Source organism: Eriocheir sinensis, chromosome 22 (genome assembly GCF_024679095.1).
Source record: "Eriocheir sinensis breed Jianghai 21 chromosome 22, ASM2467909v1, whole genome shotgun sequence".
Classification (NCBI taxonomy): domain Eukaryota; kingdom Metazoa; phylum Arthropoda; class Malacostraca; order Decapoda; family Varunidae; genus Eriocheir; species Eriocheir sinensis.
The window spans coordinates 15,583,810-15,604,351 of record NC_066530.1 but is presented as its reverse complement, the minus strand read 5'-3'; the positions used below and the strand labels follow the sequence as shown (position 1 = coordinate 15,604,351).

General features: G+C 42.2%; 2 protein-coding genes and 1 long non-coding RNA gene across 21 annotated transcripts in view; 1 reads left to right on the top strand and 2 right to left on the bottom strand.

The window, feature by feature from the left end:
• Positions 1-20,542, bottom strand: part of LOC127002135 (furin-like protease 1) — a 147,487-nt gene that overhangs the window by 28,312 nt on the left and 98,633 nt on the right. Inside the window, exons 4-14 of the mRNA XM_050867745.1 lie at positions 18,939-19,067; positions 18,530-18,695; positions 16,713-16,885; positions 16,377-16,500; positions 15,779-15,963; positions 14,026-14,144; positions 12,916-13,023; positions 12,647-12,734; positions 11,977-12,093; positions 9,650-9,743; positions 672-1,088 (exon numbers count right to left, since the gene is read on the bottom strand). Of these exons, the coding sequence (XP_050723702.1) occupies positions 672-1,088; positions 9,650-9,743; positions 11,977-12,093; positions 12,647-12,734; positions 12,916-13,023; positions 14,026-14,144; positions 15,779-15,963; positions 16,377-16,500; positions 16,713-16,885; positions 18,530-18,695; positions 18,939-19,067 (1,720 nt within the window). The remainder of the gene's footprint in view (positions 1-671; positions 1,089-9,649; positions 9,744-11,976; positions 12,094-12,646; positions 12,735-12,915; positions 13,024-14,025; positions 14,145-15,778; positions 15,964-16,376; positions 16,501-16,712; positions 16,886-18,529; positions 18,696-18,938; positions 19,068-20,542) is intronic.
• Positions 1,084-5,603, bottom strand: LOC127002134 (uncharacterized). Of its 17 annotated transcripts, none has more exons than XM_050867736.1 (5): positions 4,742-5,603; positions 4,592-4,684; positions 4,514-4,534; positions 4,250-4,456; positions 1,084-4,199 (listed from the first exon to the last, which is right to left on the bottom strand). In XM_050867736.1, the coding sequence occupies exons 1-5, from the start codon at positions 4,961-4,963 to the stop codon at positions 3,993-3,995; spliced, it is 750 nt and encodes a 249-aa protein (XP_050723693.1). In that variant the 5' UTR covers positions 4,964-5,603; the 3' UTR covers positions 1,084-3,992. The 17 variants fall into 17 exon arrangements, 16 of the variants coding, with proteins under 16 accessions (XP_050723693.1, XP_050723699.1, XP_050723697.1 ...); XM_050867742.1 differs by lacking the exon at positions 4,514-4,534 and adding an exon at positions 4,535-4,591 and having other exon boundaries at positions 1,084-4,235; positions 4,286-4,420; positions 4,649-4,705; positions 4,763-5,603; XM_050867740.1 differs by having other exon boundaries at positions 4,649-4,705; positions 4,763-5,603.
• Positions 13,038-14,019, top strand: LOC127002139 (uncharacterized). 3 transcript variants are annotated; one of them, XR_007755789.1, is made up of 3 exons: positions 13,038-13,408; positions 13,484-13,558; positions 13,710-14,019. It is a non-coding gene; the product is annotated as an uncharacterized LOC127002139 (long non-coding RNA). The 3 variants fall into 3 exon arrangements; XR_007755788.1 differs by having other exon boundaries at positions 13,634-14,019; XR_007755787.1 differs by having other exon boundaries at positions 13,484-13,633.

Here is a 20,542-nt window from a genome sequence, read left to right as displayed (position 1 = left end):
CTCTCTCTCCAGGGGCCACACAGTCATGCCAGATTCAGTTTTTAATACAGTCAATAAAATAAAAAGGCAAAGGGAAACCATTCACTGGAGACAAGACTTGCAGCAATCCACTCATGCAGGACACAATCTGTAATGCAAAAGAGTTCAGTGGCTGCCGATATATAAGGAAAACAGTAAAATGAGGTGAGAAAAGGCATACCACAACATATTAACGGGACATCAGCAGCCCAGCGGTCGACTCACATGCCAAAAAAATAGTTCGGGGATTTATAAATGTACGGATGTTTCTGAAAATAAAAATTCGACTCGTGCAGAAAAAGTGCAACGGCAGTTGAGTATATACAAGCAGGGACAAAACAGCTTTCCTGCCATTCCCAAACCCCACATCACACCCATCACAGCTCCATACAACTCGCCGTGATGGGAAAATATTTAAAAAAGCTCAAAATACCAGACCCATTCACATGCAAATACGTAAGTCAAGGCAGGGAGCAGGCAAGGGGGAGGGAGGGGAAGTGTGCACCAAGACGCCAAAACAAGAAAATCCGTTAAACATACTCCATACACATTACCGTGGGAAGCGAACTAGCACAGGACAGCAACGTGGGCAGAGGAATAACGACAAAAGGAACGTAGCAATTTTAGGAGCGTCCAGTATCTCCTCTATTTACCCTTGTGGTGTGAGCTGTCTCGATGATTTGGGAGGCGCGAGTGGCCGGGGAGAGAGTCTTGTGGTGGGTAGTGAGGAGGGGGGTACTGTTTCGGGTTAGGGTGGGGAGGGTACTTGGGCGGGGAATGAGAGTATGGGCGGGGGTACTTCCCAATGAGATAAGGGTACAAGGATGTGGTAGTGCTCGGGGAGGTTGTGGTTGTCGTGGTAGTGGTGGTGGTTGTAGGGGGTGTGGTGGATGGCTTGGCGGAGTGGTTACGGCGGTAGGGGACAGTGCTACCACCACCACCTCGACGCCCCACCACACTCCCCCTGCCGCCACCACCACGATCACGCCGGCCTCCACGAGACTGCCAGGTATCATGGTTGGTTTTGGTGCCATGAAAGATGAGCTCCCAGCCCTCCAGTATGGTGGTTCCTACAGGTCAGGTCAGCAGCCGTTCAGTAGCAGGTCAGCAGGTCAGCACAGCAGCAGTAGTAGGGTGATGTCAGCGGGCAAGGAGGTGGTGGTGGTGGTGGAGGTGTGGGAAGAAGGGGTGAGTGAGAGAGGACGGGCGGTGCACTTCGCTACACTATCAGGTAAGTTTGAGAACCATAAAATCCGAAAGAGTTGTTTTTAGAGATACAGAAAGACATACTATGCACAGAAAGAAGAAAAGGGTTATTAAGAGTTGTACCAAGTTTGAGCACCATAAAATCCTACCGTGTTGTTTTTAGATACAGAAAAAACAGAATATGCAAAGTTTGAGAACCATAAAATATCCCATAGTGTTGATTTTAGATACAGAAACACAGAATATGCAAAGTCTGAGAACCGTAATATCCGAGTGTTGTTATTGGAGATACAGAAAGATGGAGAGGAAGGAGAAAAGGATTATTAAATGTTGTGCAAAGTTTGAGAACCATAAAATATCCCATAGTGTTGATTTTAGATACGGAAACACAGAATATGCAAAGTTTGAGAACCGTAATATCCGAGTGTTGTTATTGGAGATACAGAAAGACTTACTATGCACAGGAAGGAGAAAAGGATTATTAAATGTTGTGCAAAGTTTGAGAACCATAAAATATCCCATAGTGTTGATTTTAGATACAGAAACACAGAATATGCAAAGTCTGAGAACCGTAATATCCGAGTGTTGTTATTGGAGATACAGAAAGATGGACAGAAAGAAGAAAAGAATTATTAAATGTTGTACCAAGTTTGAGAACCATAAAATATCCCTTAGTGTTGATTTTAGATACAGAAACACAGAATATGCAAAGTTTGAGAACCGTAATATCCGAGTGTTGTTATTGGAGATACAGAAAGATGGACAGAAAGAAGAAAAAGATTATTAAAAGTTGTACCAAGTTTGAGAACCATAAAATATCCCTTAGTGTTGATTTTAGATACAGAAACACAGAATATGCAAAGTTTGAGAACCGTAAACTCCCACTGTGTTGTTTTTCAGAAGATACACAACAACAGATTATGAAAAGGATTATCAAGAGTTGCACTAATGACCCGCCACCACTGAGAGAAGTGAATAATACCATAAGAACCTTGAGTCATTTCCTTACACCAGAGAGAAGTAAAAAGATAAATGCTGGGAGATAAACAGCCACAACCCTTTGCACGGCCCTCCAGAAATCCCTCCTAGGAAAAGGCACAAAGGTGAGGTAACTAATGGAGCTGTTTTATATTTCCAGGTGTTGTTTCGTGTGCTTAATGTTACGTACGGAACTCTCGGAAGTTTCCATCTGGTTCGAAGATCATGTGATATTCGGATGAGATGGAAACTTCTGAGAGTTCCTCGCATAACATTAAGCCGATATTTTCTTTTTAAACAATAACAAGCCCTGGTAACCCTACTTAACATTTCCTATAAATTCACAAACGTCTATTTTTTCTATTTCTTTGGGTAAGTTGAGGCTCAATCTACATGGATACTACTCTCGAGAGGCTTAGATTTCTCCCCCAGTAAAACATGACCCTACTCTTTCCTATATATTCACAAGTCTATTTTTTCTATTTCTATGGGTAAGTTGCGGCTCATCTACATGGATACGACTCTTGAGAGGCTTAGATTTCTCCCCCAGTAAAACATGACCCTACTCTTTCCTATATATTCACAAGTCTATTCTTTCTATTTCTATGGGTAAGTTGAGGCTCAATCTACATGGATACGACTCTCCAGAGGCTTAGATTTCTCCCCCAGTAAAACATGACCCTACTTAACCTTTCCTATAAATTCATACAAGTCTATTTTTTCTATTTCTATGGGTTAGTTGAGGCTCAATCTACATGGATACTACTCTCTTGAGGCATAGATTTCTCCCCCAGTAAAACATGACCCTACTTAACCTTTCCTATAAATTCATACGTCTATTTTTTCTATTTCTATGGGTAAGTTGAGGCTCAATCTACATGGATACTACTCTCTTGAGGCATAGATTTCTCCCCCAGTAAAACATGACCCTACTTAACCTTTCCTATAAATTCATACAAGTCTATTTTTTCTATTTCTATGGGTAAGTTGAGGCTCAATCTACATGGATACGACTCTCCAGAGGCTTAGATTTCTCCACCAGTAAAACATGACCCTACTCTTTCCTATATATTCACACATCTATTTTTTCTATTTCTATGGGTAAGTTGAGGCTCAATCTACATGGATACTACTCTCTTGAGGCATAGATTTCTCCCCCAGTAAAACATGACCCTACTTAACCTTTCCTATAAATTCATACAAGTCTATTTTTTCTATTTCTATGGGTAAGTTGAGGCTCAATCTACATGGATACTACTCTCTTGAGGCATAGATTTCTCCCCCAGTAAAACATGACCCTACTTAACCTTTCCTATAAATTCATACAAGTCTATTTTTTCTATTTCTATGGGTAAGTTGCGGCTCAATCTACATGGATACGACTCTTGAGAGGCTTAGATTTCTCCACCAGTAAAACATGACCCTACTCTTTCCTATATATTCACACGTCTATTCTTTCTATTTCTATGGGTAAGTTGAGGCTCAATCTACATGGATACTACTCTCTTGAGGCTTAGATTTCTCCCCTGGTAAAACATATCATAGTCTAAAAGGATGGTTAACTTTCACAGGATAACATGTATACAGGCACACAAGGCAACTAGCTACAGGAATAATGTTGAATTCGAAGCTAAAAAAGTTAAGGATTTACGTCTAGTCAATAAATAAACCTTAGAACGTAACTCTGATATTAGTTCTCTCCTACACTAAAACACGTTAACTTTTTGCCCGAGACATTGTACTCCTCTACTCTTTCTATATAACCAAACCATTCCTTCTGTTCATCATCCTTACATCACAACCACCAAAAAGAAGAGATATTTGTATGGACTAGACTTGACTTTGTGGGGCGTATTACAAGTTGAATCCAAGAAGTTTCGGGTCCCCACAGAGTTCAGGATAAATAACTTTGTGGAGACTTCAAACTTCTCGGATTTGACCTGTAACACGGCCCCTAAACTGAACTCTATAGGGACCTGAAACTTCTCGGATTTGACCTGTAACACGGCCCCTAAACTGAACTCAAAAGGGACCTGAAGGATTTGACCTGTAACACGGCCCCTAAACTGAACTCTATAGGAACCTGAAACTTCTCGGATTTGACCTGTAACACGGCCCCTAAACTGAACTCTATAGGAACCTGAAACTTCTTGGATTTGACCTGTAACACGGCCCCTAAACTGAACTCTATAGGAACCTGAAACTTCTCGGATTTGACCTGTAACACGGCCCCTAAACTGAACTCTGTAGGGACCTGAAACTTCTTGGATTTGACCTGTAACACGGCCCCTAAACTGAACTCAATAGGGACCTGAAACTTCTCGGATTTGACCTGTAACACGGCCCCTAAACTGAACTCTATAGGGACCTGAAACTTCTTGGATTTGACCTGTAACACGGCCCCTAAACTGAACTCAAAAGGGACCTGAAACTTCTTGGATTTGACCTGTAACACGGCCCCTAAACTGAACTCTATAGGAACCTGAAACTTCTCGGATTTGACCTGCAACACAGCCCCTAAACTGAACTCTATAGGAACCTGAAACTTCTTGGATTTGACCTGTAACACGGCCTCTAAACTGAACTCTATAGGAACCTGAAACTTCTTGGATTTGACCTGTAACACGGCCCCTAAACTGAACTCTATAGGAACCTGAAACTTCTTGGATTTGACCTGTAACACGGCCCCTAAACTGAACTCTATAGGGACCTGAAATTTCTCGGATTCAACTTGCAACACATTAACTTTTTCCCGAGACATTGCACTCCTCTACTCTTTCCACATTATCATCATCATCATCATCATTTAACGTCCATTTATTCCCTATTGCGGGGTTGGACGGGATATGAGCCTCCTCCACTGTTGCCGGTCCATAGCCATTTCTTCCGTGATGTTCAGAATCCTCATATCTTCCTCCACCACCCTTCTCCACGTCTTCCTTGGCCTTCCTGGTGGTCTTCTTTCCACATTACCAAACCATTACTTTCGTTCATCATCCTTACATCACAACCACCGAAGAGATATTTGTATGGGCTAGACTTGACTCTGTGGCCCAGTGTCCTAGATGATGTATTTCTCCACTCTCTACGATTCATAATACGTATATCTAACTAAACTCCATTGATCCCATAGCTATCTACAACACACTGACCGATGGAGAACTTGACTATAAGAGTGAAGTGTTGCCTCATAAAGATAGGTGCTAAACGACAGGGGTGACTTTTTCACTTTATGGCAAGCACGAAGTCTGACGGAGAAACAAGTTAATTATTACCCCCAGAATCTAAAGTCGGCATTCTTAGGTGTCTCTGGCTCTCACATCAGTTATTCTAAGGCCAAAAATAGTACAGAGGCTTTGGGTCGTATTCTAAAACATTTCGTCGCCCAAGTTCACATATTTGACTAGTTTAGGGCATTTCCAGGAGTACTTTTATGACCCTGGTGGTAGTTTGGCCCTTCTTCAGTAGTATGAACCTAAAAAGACACTCATTAGAACCCGACTGACCCCCCAAGAATACATATTTGACAAGGCTTTCGCATGCGTTTAGGGCATTTCCAGGAGTAGTTTTATGACCCTGGTGGTAGTTTGGCCCTTCTTCAGCAGTATGAACATTACAAAACCACTCATTAGAACCTGACTGATCCCCCAAGAACACATATTTGACAAGGCTTTCGTATGAGTTTAGGGCATTTCCAGGAGTACTTTTATGACCCTGGTGGTAGTTTGGCCCTTCTTCAGTAGTATGAACCTAAAAAAACACTCATTAGAACCCGACTGATCCCCTCTTTGACCTTTAGAAATAGTTAACGTGAGAAGCGGAAGTGCCTTAAAATACTGACCTTTATCTACCTACTATCAGTCATGAACCTACCCCTGGAAATGACCAAAACCTCTACGAAAGCCTTGCTGAAAATGTGGGTCGAGACGCCGAGATGTTCAAGAATATGACCCTAAGTAATACTCTCGTGGGGTCATCTGCCTCTGCCCAGTAACCACGATCTTGGCCCATAGCAGCGTGAGCCTCGTCGTCTGTCCACCCTAAATACCTCACACGCACACACACGCACTCACACACACACACACACACGCATTCTCTCCTTTAGTATGCTCTGTGTGGAAGCAACTCCATAAAAAAATATATACAGCCGTCCCTCAAATAGTACGGTTTTGGTTTTATGTGGATTTTCTAAAGTTTTATAGGATTTTTAAATTTCTCGACAAGCAGGAAATTTGAAAACCCTTAAAGATCTTCTATGACAATCCGTATAAAACCGAAACCGAACTATATATTGGAAACCGTACTATTTGAGAGACGACAGTATACGAAAAATTCACACGTGTACCTCAGCGGGAAAATTGTTTACATGCAAGGTAGTGAAAAATAAGACCCGTGTACGCCTTCAAGAGGGACTGCTGTATATATGAAATTCACATGTGTATCTCAGTCGGAAAATTGTTTACGTGCAAGGTAGTGAAAAATCAGACCCGTGTACGCCTTCAAAAAGTCATATACGTACACGTGTGCTCGAGTGTTCGCCGAGTGAGGGAAAAACAGCGTGAGTGAAAAAGTGATAAAAAATTTGAAGTGAAAAAAAAAAAAAAAAAAAAAAAAAAAAAAAAAAGGAGATGTAAAAATGAGTGCAGGTGTGAATAGTAGGAAATGGTAGTCTGGTCAGTGGTGTGAGTAGTAGTAGTAGTAGTAGTAGTTATGGCTGTGTAGTGGCAATAGTAAAAACAGATGGCAACAATTTACACATATACAAATACTTCCAAAAATTATCTCATTGGGAAAATAGTAAATAATCAAAATAACTTAAATAGACAATCAATATTTTTTACTAACAATCATTTCTTTCTATAGATGTGAATGACATGACTTAAGTGAAATGCAGTTAAAAGTTGCAAATTCATCTTTTCAGTCTGATATACTCTGCCATTTTACTGCAAGCCTCCCTCTACTGCAAACATATCTTTTTATTAAGTCAACTTCAAGAAAAAATATGATTCCCCTCTCTCCCCATAACTGCTGTGTCAAACCATTTCTAAGAGTTCATTTGCGCTTCCTTCCTTCTACTGCAAACGTATCTTTTTATGGAGTCAACTTCAAGAAAAACATGATTCCCCTCTCTCCCTAAACCCGTAGCGTCAAACCATTTCTAAGAGTTCGTTTGGGCTTCCTTCCTTCTAATGCAAATATATTTTCTTACCAAGTCAACTTCAAGAAAACCATGATTCCCCTCTCTCCCCAAACCTGTAGCGTCAAACCATTTCTAAGAGTTTGTTTGGGCTTCCTTCCTTCTAATGCAAATATATTTTCTTACCGAGTCAACTTCCAAGAAAAACCATGATTCCCCTCTCTCCCTAAACCTGTAGCGTCAAACCATTTCTAAGAGTTCGTTTGCGCTTCCTTCCTTCTAATGCAAATATATTTTCTTATTGAGTCAACTTCAAGAAAACCATGATTCCCCTCTCTCTCGTCAAACCATTTCTAAGAGTTCGTTTGCGCTTCCTTCCTTCTAATGCAAATATATTTTCTTATTAAGTCAACTTCAAGAAAACCATGATTCCTCTCTCTCCCCAAACCTGTAGCATCAAACCATTTCTAAGAGTTTGTTTGTGCTTCCTTCCTTCTAATGCAAATATATTTTCTTATTGTGTCAACTTCAAGAAAACCATGATTCCCCTCTCTCCCCAAACCTGTAGCGTCAAACCATTTCTAAGAGTTTGTTTGTGCTTCCTTCCTTCTAATGCAAATATATTTTCTTATTGAGTCAACTTCCAAGAAAAGCATGATTCCCCTCTCTCCCCAAACCTGTAGCGTCAAACCATTTCTAAGAGTTTGTTTGGGCGTTCGATTCCGTGGGTCCTTTCCTCTCCTCTGCTCGGCCACACGACAGTCCCAACACCTATTTTTCCCTCTCATGTGTTATCTATTGGTGACGTATGAGAGGAAGGGATAGGTGTTGGGAAGAAAGTTTTGTTTAGTAGGCGCAACATCTGTGGACATATGCGGGAGAGAGACAGAAGGGGAAGGAATTATGGGAGAAGGGAACAGGTCCCAGGAGATAGGACACAACTCCCGATTAATACCTGGTACCCATTCACTGCTGGGTGGACTGGGGCGTAGGGTATCGGAAAAGCCGTCCAAATTTTTCCACTCTGCCCGGGAACTGAACCCAGGCTCTCTCGGTTGTAAGCTGAGTGTGCTAACCACTGCACCACGAAGCCCCAAGATAGGTGTTGGGACTGTGTGGCAGGGTAATGGGAAGGAAAGAACCTGCAGAATTGAACGCCCAAAATGGACTATTTGAAATGGTTTGACTATGGAAAGAAAGCCAACCAACACCACCACCACCACCCAGACTCAACCAAACAACATGCTCACCACCACCGCTACGCCCACCACCACCACCACCGCTAATGCAACACACACAGCAACACACGGCTTCTTACCTTCTTCATGGCACTTCGCAACCGCCTCCAAATTCTCATAACTCCGATACTCACACCGCCTTTGCCTCTTAACATTAGCCTTTACTTTACTTTACTTCTGTTCATCATTATTATGTACATTCATTCACTCTATTAATATTCTCTTACTTATTTTGTTTTTGCGACTTACACTAACTCGCTGACCAAGGTAAATCACTTCTCTACTCTAACCTAACCTAACCTAACCATTCCTTTACTTCTGTTCATCATTATTACGTACATTCATTCACTCTATTAATATTTTCTGATTTTGTGTTCACGGCTGACACTAACTTGCTGGCCTAGATAAATCACTTCTCTACTCTAACCTAACCTAACCATTCCTTTACTTCTGTTCATCATTATTATGCACATTCATTCACTCTATTAATATTTTCTTTCTAATTTTGTGTTCACAGCTTACACTAACTTGCTAGCCTAGGTAAATCACTTCTCTACTCTAACCTAACCTAACCTAACCTAACCTAACCATTCCTTTACTTCCGTTCATAATTATTACGTACATTCATTCACTCTATTCATTTTCTCTTTCTGATTTTGTTTACATGGCTTACACTAACTCGCTGGCCTAGATAAAGCACTTCTCTACTCTAACCTAACCTAACCTAACCTAACCTAACCTAACCATACTATTCCTTTACTTTTGTTCATCATCATTACACACACTCCTTCATTCTATTCCTATTCTTTTTATGATTTTGTATTCACGGCTTACACTAACTCGCTGGCCTAGATAAAGCACTTCTCTACTCTAACCTAACCTAACCATTCCTTTACTTCTGTTCATCATCATTACACACATTCCTTCACTCTATCCACATTCTCTCTCTCATTTTGTGTTCACAGCTTAACTAACTTTTCCCTCTCAATAAGCCACTCCTCTACTCTCACTACACTACTTCTATTCACCACCATCACATCACCACCACCCTCACCGCCAGAGCGACACGTACCTGTGGTGAAGAAGTGTCCGTTGTTGTGTACCTCAAGAACCCATTTCCCCAGCGGCCGTTCCCCCCACATGTGCACCGTCATGAAGGGCCAGTTCTGCCGACATAGAGAGGGTCAGTGCGGTGCTCCCGATAAGAGTGGCTCGTAAGTTATGGTGTAGTTTGGCCAAGTGCGAGAAGGTAGGATAACTTTTTCATGCTATATTATGTTTGTGTATGGATAAGATTCCTATTTACATTGTTGTTTATACATTTGCCGGTGCTGTAAAGAATTATTTGAGATTGAGGAATGGGATTAGAAGTTAGGTTAGGTTATCGATGGAACAAAGAATTCATGTGCAACTGAGGAGGAGGGTTGAAGCTTACATTAGGTTAGGTTAGGTTAGGCAACAAAGAATTCATATAAGATTGAGGAATAGAAGTTAGGTTAAGTTATCAATGGAACAAAGAATTCATATGTGACTGAGGAGGAGGGTTGGAGCTTACATTAGGTTAGGTTAGGTTAGGCAACAAAGAATTCATATGAGATTGAGGAATAGGATTAGAAGTCAGGTTAAGTTATCAATGGAACAAAGAATTCATATGCGACTGGAGGAGGGTTGGAGCTTTCAATAGGTTAGGTTAGGTTAGGCAACAAAGAATTCATACGAGATTGAGGAATAGGATTAAAAGTTAGGTTAGGTTATCAATGCAACAAAGAATTCATATGCGACTGAGGAGGAGGGTTGGAGCTTACATTAGGTTAGGTTAGGTTAGGCAACAAAGAATTCAAATGAGATTGAGGAATAGAAGTTAAGTTATCAATGGAACAAAGAATTCATACGTGACTGGGAAAAAGGGCTGGAGCTTTCATTAGGTTAGATTAGGTTAGGAAACAAAAAATTCATATGAGATAAGAGAGAGAGGATTATAGACTAGGTTAGGTTAGGTTAGGTTCTCTATGCAACAAAGAATTCATATAAAAGTGAGAGAGAAAATAACAGATTAGGTTAGGTTATACAACTAGGAACTAAAATGAGGCTGAGAAAGAGGATCTGGGGTTAGGTTAGGCTATCAATGCAACAAAGAATTCATATCAGATTGAGAAAAATGATCAAAGGTTAGGTTAAGTTAGGTTATCTAAAAATTCATAATTCATAAGTAAGATTCAAAAAAGTTAGGTTTCTCTTCTCTAAAAAAAAAATCTATATATGAGTGGAATGAGAATCTGAGGTTAGGTTAGGTTAGGTTAGGCAACAAAAAATCCATATGAGAGTGGGAATGAGAATCTGAGGTTAGGTTAGGTTAGGTTAGGCAACAAAAAATTCATATCAGACTGAGAAAGAGGATCTGAAGTTAGGTTAGGTTAGGTTAGGCAACAAAAAATTCATATCAGACTGAGAAAGAGGATCTGAAGTTAGGTTAGGTTAGGTTAGGCAACAAAGAATTCATACAAGATTGAGGAATAGAAGTTAGGTTAAGTTATCAATGGAACAAAGAATTCATACGCAACTGAGGAGGAGGGTTGGAGCTTACATTAGGTTAGGTTAGGTTAGGCAACAAAAAATTTATATGAGATTGAGAAAGAGGATTGTAGGCTAGGTTAAGTTAGTTTAGGTTCTTTATGCAACAAAGAATACATAAGTAGAGATTGAGAAAGAGTATTAATGTTAGTCTAGGTTAGGTTATCAGGGAAACAAAGGATTCAAATGAGACTGAGAATGAGAAATTAGGTTAGGTTAGGTCAGGTTAGGCAACAAAGAATTTATATGATGCTAAGAGAGTGGATTAGGTATTATAAAAGGATCTTGGGGATGATTAGATTAAGGTTTACTGAAAGGATTCATAGAGGATTACAGGAAGAATTTATAGAGGATTACCAAAGTGATTTATAGAGGATGACAGAAAGGGGCGTGGGAGAGGAAGATCAAATATGGATGAGGTAGAGGATCAAAAAGTAGATAAAAGATAAACCATAAGAGGCTGATAAGAGGCTTTACAGGATCAGAGAGGAGATAGAAGTAATCCGAAGTTCAAAGAGAGAGATTAACCCGGTAGCTGCGGGGATCATGTTTCTTAAAGGCCTCTCTAAGCAAGAAAAATGAGAAAAATCATCACTCACGCAAACCATTTCATAATATATATCAATGCATTTGTGATCAGTTTATGCATCATCTATTTTTTGGGGTTTATATCATGGCAAAAATTTGGCTTTTCGCTGGTAGGCTACACGGTAAAGCCACAAATTTGGCCTGTCGCTGCTACCGGGTTAAAGTATCGGAAAGCAAAGATGAGCCCTGGGTAGTATTGCATGGAGGTCAAGGTGGCAAGGTCAAGGGTCACAGTCTCACGTGGAAGCCAGAGCGAGAGCTGTCGTGGGGTCGCTGTGCTAAGAGAGTGGACTTGGTGCCGGCCGGAGAGGAGAGGTAGATCTCGATGTCACCGCGCCTGTCAGCTGTGAGGGACACCTGCCGAGGGAGAAATGGATGGTTTGTGACATTTACTAAAGGGTATGACCACCAATTAACGTACGCACTTGAGACATAAAGAAATATACCTTCCTGCAAAGAAATATAGAGGTTTGGAACAGACTAAGTGAGGATGTAGTATCGGCAAGAAGTGTGCAAAGCTTTAAGGAAAAGTTGGATAAATGTAGATAAGGAGACGGGACTACACGAGCGTAAAACCCAGGCCCTGTAAAACTACAACTAGGTAAATACAACTAGGTAAATACACTGTTCTAGGTAGTACAGGTCTTTCTCGCTTTACCACGGCTCGTATTAAAGTATTTCACTCCTACAATCAACATTCTTTCATTATGTTCGCTCCCTTCACAATCCAACTACCTCACTGTAACATTTGGTTCAGTCTGTACTTAGATCAGGGACAAAATTAAACTACAACATTGAGATTAAATGGTCAAATTAACTTCCATAACTAAAATATCTTTGTGGAGATTATTTACTCCTCTCTAAAGCATCTATGAACTCTGTATGGACGAGAGAAGCACCACCAGGTTACCTTCGCCTGGACGTGCTCGAGGAAGTTCACGCCTGGACAGTCTGTGACATCAAGCTCCAGGGAGACGAAGCTCTTCTGGGGGATGAGCCTGGCAGGGGAGGAGAAGAAGGGGGGAGTCAGGACATACACAGGATAAAGGCTTCCCATATTCTACAAGGTTACTTATATCGTGGAAAAAGTCGAGGTGGGTCTGGACGAAGTTGAGTCTGAATAACGGATAAAGATGAATCTGAACAGCGGATGAAAAAGGGAATCGCTCGGGTACTCACTTGTCGATGTGCGGCGCCTCGACGTCACAGGTGCGCTGAGCCGGTACGCTGGTCCAGTTCCGTGCCAGCTTCACCATTCCATACGTGTCCATTAACCCGTAGCCGAACCTTGGGGAGGGAGGAGAGAAGAGCTTTATGTTGGTTTTATGGATTTCTTTTTTCGGCGGCAAAGTTTTGGGTCTCGGTAGTAGAAGAGTGTTTTGTGTTGCTTTCTGTGGTATTTGACTTCTTTGGAGGGGTGAGTTTTGTTTTGGTGTGGGTGGTAGAGGTGAGTTTTGAGTTGCTTTCTGTGGTATTTGACTTCTTTGGAGGGGCAAGTTTTGTTTTGGTGTGGGTGATAGAGGTGAGTTTTGAGTTGCTTTCTGTGGTATTTGACTTCTTTGGAGGGGCAAGTTTTGTTTTGGTGTGGGTGATAGAGGTGAGTTTTGAGTTGCTTTCTGTGGTATTTGACTTCTTTGGAGGGGCAAGTTTTGTTTTGGTGTGGGTGGTAGAGGTGAGTTTTGTGTTGCTTTCTGTGGTATTTGACTTCTTTGGAGGGGTGAGTTTTGTTTTGGTGTGGGTGGTAGAGGTGAGTTTTGAGTTGCTTTCTGTGGTATTTGACTTCTTTGGAGGGGCAAGTTTTGTTTTGGTGTGGGTGGTAGAGGTGAGTTTTGTGTTGCTTTCTGTGGTATTTGACTTCTTTGGGGGGGCAAGTTTTGTTTTGGTGTGGGTGATAGAGGTGAGTTTTGTGTTGCTTTCTGTGGTATTTGACTTCTTTGGAGGGGCAAGTTTTGTTTTTGGTGTGGGTGGTAGAGGTGAGTTTTGTGTTGCTTTCTGTGGTATTTGACTTCTTTGGAGGGGCAAGTTTTGTTTTGGTGTGGGTGGTAGAGGTGAGTTTTGTGTTGCTTTCTGTGGTATTTGACTTCTTTGGAGGGGCAAGTTTTGTTTTGGTGTGGGTGATAGAGGTGAGTTTTGAGTTACTTTCTGTGGTATTTGCCTCCTTTTGGGTGAGTTTCTGTGTCTACTCTACAGCTCTACAGGAGATTCGCACCAAAGCCATGTGTAGGTAGAGCGTATGTCCCCCAAATTTACCCTTTCTTTATCTCCCAAGTCTTCACACGCCCCACCCACCTGTGTGACACGCGGCGACCCACACCGTTGATCTGCCAGTCAGGTGCTTCAAGGTTCTCAGGGCGAGCTGTGCGTACCACGATGTGCTGCATATCCCTCCATGTGATGTCTCGGTTTACCTGTATTAGAGAGAGGTGGTTCCTGTCAGTGTTCGGTTCGTCATGGGGAGAGAGGCACTTCCTATCAATGTTCAGTTTATCCCTAGTTTATCAGACCTAGGAAAATGTGGAAAAGGTGTAAACAGGAAGACTTGGCGTTGATGGGATTGGATGAGCATTGGGCAGAAGACAGAGTAGAATGGAGGAATGCGTTTTTTTAATCCATCATCTCTCTCATACTGTTCAAAGATAAATACCTCCTGCCAATGCACCCACAAATACAAGAGGCCTTTCCTAGTCTACCTTACTTAATATGAAAACCCCGAAAACGACCTAGGTTCTTCTCTAAACATCCTTATACCTCTTCTAAATCCATCACCTCACTGTTCAAAGATAAACGCCTACCACTGCACACAAGAGGGTTTTCCTAGTCTACCTTAATATGGAAAACTTTAAGCATACCTATTCTCTCCTTCAAATATCCTTACATCCTTTTTGAACCCACTATTTCTCTTATACTGTTCAAAGATAAATGCCTACCACTGCACACAAGAGGGTTTTCCTAATCTACCTTACTTAATATGGAAAACCCTAAACATACCTATTCTCTCCTTCAAATATCCTTACATCCTTTTTGAACCCACTATTTCTCTTATACTGTACAAAGATGAACACCTCCTGCCTCTGAACAAGCCAACACGAGAGGGCTTTTCCACTCTATTACGCAATCTATATGTAAAACTCCGATCATCACCAGACTCTCGACAATAAGAGGGAAGTGTATTGTCCTGTGATAGTGGCACTCAGAAGATAAGGAGTCACTGAACATTGCGTTTAACCCCACTAGTACCTAAGGGGGCCTGCATAGAGACTTGCCCAAAGGATCCCTAGGTTTGGGTCTCATGGGGTGGGTGAAGCAATGCGCCCCCCCCAGCACATGCCTCTATTGATTTACTGACTGATATTTCTGGATTTCTGCAATTAACTAAACATTTCCAGGTCAATCTTCTCCTGAAATTGACCTCTCTTTTGGCCTCTTATTCTGGTTACTGGTCGTGGGCATGTGTGGGTGTTATCTAGACAGCACTTTCCGCTAATCTTTTCAGCTTTTCTCTCGTGACTCACTGTCCTCTGTCCTCTTATGTGCCGACGAATGAATCACTGATAAATCAAAGTTCCTGTTGAGATAAGGTTCTGAGATGTGTGTGCACCTACGCAGTTAACACGCAACACTTAATCATGCATTACGATCTTTTAAGAGACCTTTTGATTAGATACGCTAGCAGAAAGCAAGGTCATTAGAACATGTAGCAGAAGACTAGGTGCAGAGACAACATGAGATAGCTTAAGTTACCCAAGAAGAAGTATGTCAATGCTTGGAGCGAGTTGGAGGCAGAGGCGATATGGGCAAAGAAACGCCCATGACTTCACAACTAATATAGGTACAACTAACTACAAAGACAGAATGTAAAACTAACTCAATACCTGCAACTTCAACAGGTCAACACACACCTTCACTGACGCTTAGAATGAATTAGAAGAGGATACGAAATGGGCAAAGAAACATCCATGCCTCTACGATTAGTTAAGTTATGGAGACAGAACACAAGATGAACTCAAATCCTGTTAGCCATAACTAGGCATTAAACACACACCTGCAGGGCCAGAGCACAGATTCCAGCAGCGAGGGGGGCAGACGCGGAGGTGCCGGTGTGGGAGGTGGTGCAGGAGTGGTGGAGGTCGGTGGTGATGATCTGGCTCTCCCCAAGCGACCCGGAGCTGTAGGTGGTGGCTAAGGTGGAGCTGCAGGCCTCGGAGTACCAGGGGACTTGGCCTTTCTCTGTGGGCGGGAAAGAGGAAGGAGTTAGATGTCTTTGTGGGTGGAAAAAGAGGAGTAATTTTAGTTTCTCTGTGGGCGGGAAAGAGGAAGGAGTTAGATGTCTTTGTGGGTGGAAAAAGAGGAGTAATTTTAGTTTCTCTGTGGGTGGGAAGGGAGTTACATGACTTTGTGAATGGAAAATAGAAGTATAGTTTGGTGTTTCCATAACTGTATTAGGAGAGGGATTTGGGTTTTCTCTGAGTGGAAAGGAGGAAGGAGTTCTTTGAGAGAATTTAACTTTACTTAGTGGGGCAGATATATGGAAAGATTAGGGGGTCTCGGCGAGTGAACAGACAGGTTTTGAACGAAGGAAAGTACAATAGCTTATACGAAACCAATTATATGACTTCTGTGGCACCTCCTCACAATAATACCTGTGGCGGATGAGATGCTGAGGGTCCAGATGGAGTTGGTGTATCCGTCGCAGTTGCAGTTGTCCTGGTCGCGGCCCCCATTACCCGACGCCCAGATGAAGATGGACCCCTTGCCACCACGACCCTGAAGAAGGACATGAGTGATAATAATGGCGATGATGAGAGTTAACCCGTTGGATGTGGATTTCCTACAAGCAGACATCACTAAACTACAGGAATGGAACAAAATGTGGCTGTTACTACTTTCTTTTGTTTCCGAGCTGCTTCCTTTCCTATATAAAAAAAAAAAAAAAAAAAGAGAAAATCCTAAACCGAGTACCCGGAACCCCAACTCACATTTCTAATCCCTTCAACAAATGCCCGAGTTGCCAGCTGTCCGGGTCCATCCACCGTCTTGCCATCGTCATCCGGACCCCAAGACGCTGAGTAGATGTCGATGTGCTGGGGGTTGAGGGCAAGGGAACGCGCCTCGACTGCATCCGTGACGTCGCCATCCAGCATCCGTACGCCTGCGATGGAGCGGATGAGAACCGATTAAGTCGAGACAAAGGATGAAATGAGGGATGAGGAGAGTGGATTATTAGGAACATCTGTGGTGGAGTGGATGAAAAAAAGGCAAATTGGAAGAGATGTAGAGATGGATGACAAAATGGACATCGCCAGAGATTTAGTGAAAGGAAGAATTTGATGAGAAGGAAAAGACTTGAACGGAAAGGATGATTTTGATGGATGAATAAAATAATGAAGGTTGAAAATGGCTGGAAACTGGCACACACACACACACACACACACACACACACACACACACATTTGTCTTTCCTTATCTCTAAATATTATCTTTCCTTATCTCATTATCTTATTTTTTATACCATTGCTCTCTCTCTCTCTCTCTCTCTCTCTCTCTCTCTCTCTTTCCTCTTATCTATTTGTACCTCATAAAGTAATTCTATTTTATATCATTTTTCATCAGCCGCCACCTAATCCCTTCATCCCCCACGTTAATACAACCTCAAACACACACCCACCTATATTCTTCCTCACTCCGTTTCCCTTCCTCTTATACGTCCCATGCAATTAATTTCACCTCCGCACACCACGCCTACGCTCGCTCCATGCGCTCCCTTTCTTGGTACTTAACTTTTTCATCACGCACTTTAGCTTGCAGTGGGAAAAACGCACTTGAATTTTAGCGTACCATACTAATTCTCTTCTTTTCTCATTATTTCTGATCTTCTTTTCACTTTCCCTAACCTATATAACTGTATGCTCATTCCCCTTCTTTCCACCTTCTTTTTTCCCTTACAGACCTAACCTAACCTAACAAAACCCCAAACACCATCTCCCTCAAGGAAGAAGTTCAAGAAGGAAGTCTTCTTCACCTCCGACGCTGGCTTCGTACGCGACTCCAACCGCGCAGATCGAGTTGTTAGCGTCCGCCGCGACTTCACCAGCGCAGCGAGTCCCATGCCAAACCTAACCTAACACAGCCCCAAACACTATCTCCCTCACCTATCCCTCCCTTTAACACCTCAAACACAAGCTTAAACGAAATAAAAGTCAGTCTTCCTCACCTCCGACGCTGGCCTCGTACGCGACTCCAACCGCGCAGATCGAGTTGTTAGCGTCCGCCGCGACTTCACCAGCGCAGTGAGTCCCATGCCAAACCTAACCTAACACAGCCCCAAACACTATCTCCCTCACCTATCCCTCTCTTTAACACCTCGAACACAAGCTTAAACGAAATAAAATCTGTCTTCCTCACCTCCGACGCTGGCCTCGTAGGCGACTCCAACCGCGCAGATCGAGTTGTTAGCGTCCGCCGCGACTTCACCAGCGCAGCGAGTCCCATGCCAAACCTAACCTAACACAGCCCCAAGCACTATCTCCCTCACCTATCCCTCCCTTTAACACCTCGAACACAAGCTTAAACGAAATAAAACTAAGTCTTCCTCACCTCCGACGCTGGCCTCGTACGCGACTCCAACCGCGCAGATCGAGTTGTTAGCGTCCGCCGCGACTTCACCGGCGCAGCGAGTCCCGTTTCTTAACCTAACCTAACCTAACACAGCCCCAAACACTATCTCCCTCACCTATCCCTCCCTTTAACACCTCGAACACAAGCTTAAAACGAAATAAAAGTAAGTCTTCTTCACCTCCGACGCTGGCCTCGTACGCGACTCCAACCGCGCAGATCGAGTTGTTAGCGTCCGCCGCGACTTCACCAGCGCAGCGAGTCCCATGTCTGTTGCTGTCCACCAGGTCGTAGCGGGGCATGGGGTCAGGGTCGTGGTTGTTGACGTCGTAGGAGGCGTTGGGGTCCTGTGGGAGAGGTGATACACAAGGTTACTCAAGGATTCACGGGGATATTGAAGGATAAAAGGAGGCGACTAGAGAGGCTGGATGGTTTGCGCGTGGGACGTGGTGATGGGATGGAGTTTTCTCTCTCTCTCTCTCTCTCTCTCTCTCTCTCTCTCTCTCTCTCTCTCTCTCTCTCTCTCTCTCTCTCTCTCTCTCTCTCTCTCTCTCTCTCTCTCTCTCTCTCTCTCTCTCTCTCTCTCTCACGTAGTTCTTGATGAGGTCCGGGTGATCCTTCTCCAGGCCATCATCCAGGATAGTGACCACAACGCCCTTTCCAGTCGCCCCCGCTGCCCACGCCGCCTGCACGTTCATGTCGAGGGAGCCACCGCGGTTCTGAAAGGAGAGAGAAAGGATATTGGTGGTGGTAGTGGTAGTAGTAGTAGTAGTAGTAGTAGTAGTAGTAGTAGTAGATGAAAGTAGTAGTAGTAGTAGCTAGTAGTAGTGGAGGAAGGAAGGAATGGTAGTAGTAGTAGGAAAGAAGGAATTAAAGGAAGAGTAAAGGAAAATGAAAAAAATAGTGGTAGTAGTAGTAGTAGTAGTAGTAGTAGTAGTAGTAGTAGTAGTAGTAGTAGTAGTAGTAGTAGTAGTAGTAGTAGTAGCAAGGAGTAAGGAGTAGGAAAGGAAGGTATGAAGGAAGGAAGGAAGGAAGGAAGGAAAGAAGGAAGGAAGGAAAGGAAGGAAGGAGGGAAAGGAAGGAAGGAGGGAAGGAAGGATAGGAGGGAAGGAAGGAAGGAAGGAAGGAGGGAAGGAAGGATAGGAGGGAAGGAAAGAAAGAAGGAAGGAAGGAAAGAAGGAAGGAAGGAAAGGAAACGAAGAAAAAGGAAATAAATGAATGCAGAAAGAGAAGAAAAAGAGAAGGAAAGAATATAAATAAAAGAAAGGAAGGAATAAAAACAAAGGACAAAAAGCGGGGAAATAAAGAAAAAAAATTGAATACCAGAAAAAAAGCAAAAAGAAAACTACAAAAATAAGGCAATTAAACGAGAACTTCCTATCTACATTTCCCCAAAGACAAAAGATAAAAAAAAAAAAAAAAAAAAAAAATCATTCTGAATTCTCTCTCACACATACATTTATATTATTAAGTCAAATTTTTATACGTCTGGTTATCACAGCATCCATTAATCCTTCTTCCTCGTGTCCAATCGCATGGTAACACTGGTCAGTCACGAATAATTAATATATCCAATTACAACAAGCATGGAAACATTCGCATATCCAACCAATTATTACCTCGTATATTTAGTCTCATTAAAACAATTATTGATATTACTTGCGTATTTATTATTGCCTAGTTAATATTTTAGCCTCGCCTTCCATATTTCAGCTGTTTATCTATATTTTCTTTCGTATTTCTCTAATCATTGAGTTGCTCGCGTATTTAATTCATTTCTTTCATCTCGCAGTTCAACAATTTAGCCTCGCCTTCCATATTTCAGCTGTTTATCTATATTTTCTTTTTGTATTTCTCTAATCATTGAGTTACTCGCGTATTTAACTCATTTTTTTTTATCTCTCAGTATAACGTTTTAGTCTCGTATTCCGTATTTCAGCTACTAAGGAATATATCGTTGTTTTCTGGTGTATTTCTCTATCTATTGAATTATTATCGTATTTAATCTCTTTTTTCTTTTTATTTACATATTTCAAGCGTTTGTATTTAGGATAACAGGAAAGACAGAGAGGGAAGGGAAGGGACGGTCTAACTTATCTAATATCTCTTTCTTATCTCTTTATCTATTGAATCATTATCGTATTCAACCTTTTTCTTCTTTTTATTTACGTATTTTTAGAGTTTGTATGTAGAC

Excerpts from the sequence above, each read along its gene's own strand:
- LOC127002134 (XM_050867727.1), bottom strand. The coding sequence starts at position 4,963 with ATGTCTCGGGAAAAAGTTAATGTGTTGCAAGTTGAATCCGAGAAATTT. Across the intron at positions 4,706-4,762 it reads GTTTAGAGGCCGTGTTACAG|GTCAAATCCGAGAAGTTTCA; the intron begins GTCAAATCCAAG and ends GCTGTGTTGCAG. Across the intron at positions 4,200-4,249 it reads GTTTAGGGGCCGTGTTACAG|GTCAAATCCGAGAAGTTTCA; the intron begins GTCAAATCCTTC and ends GCCGTGTTACAG.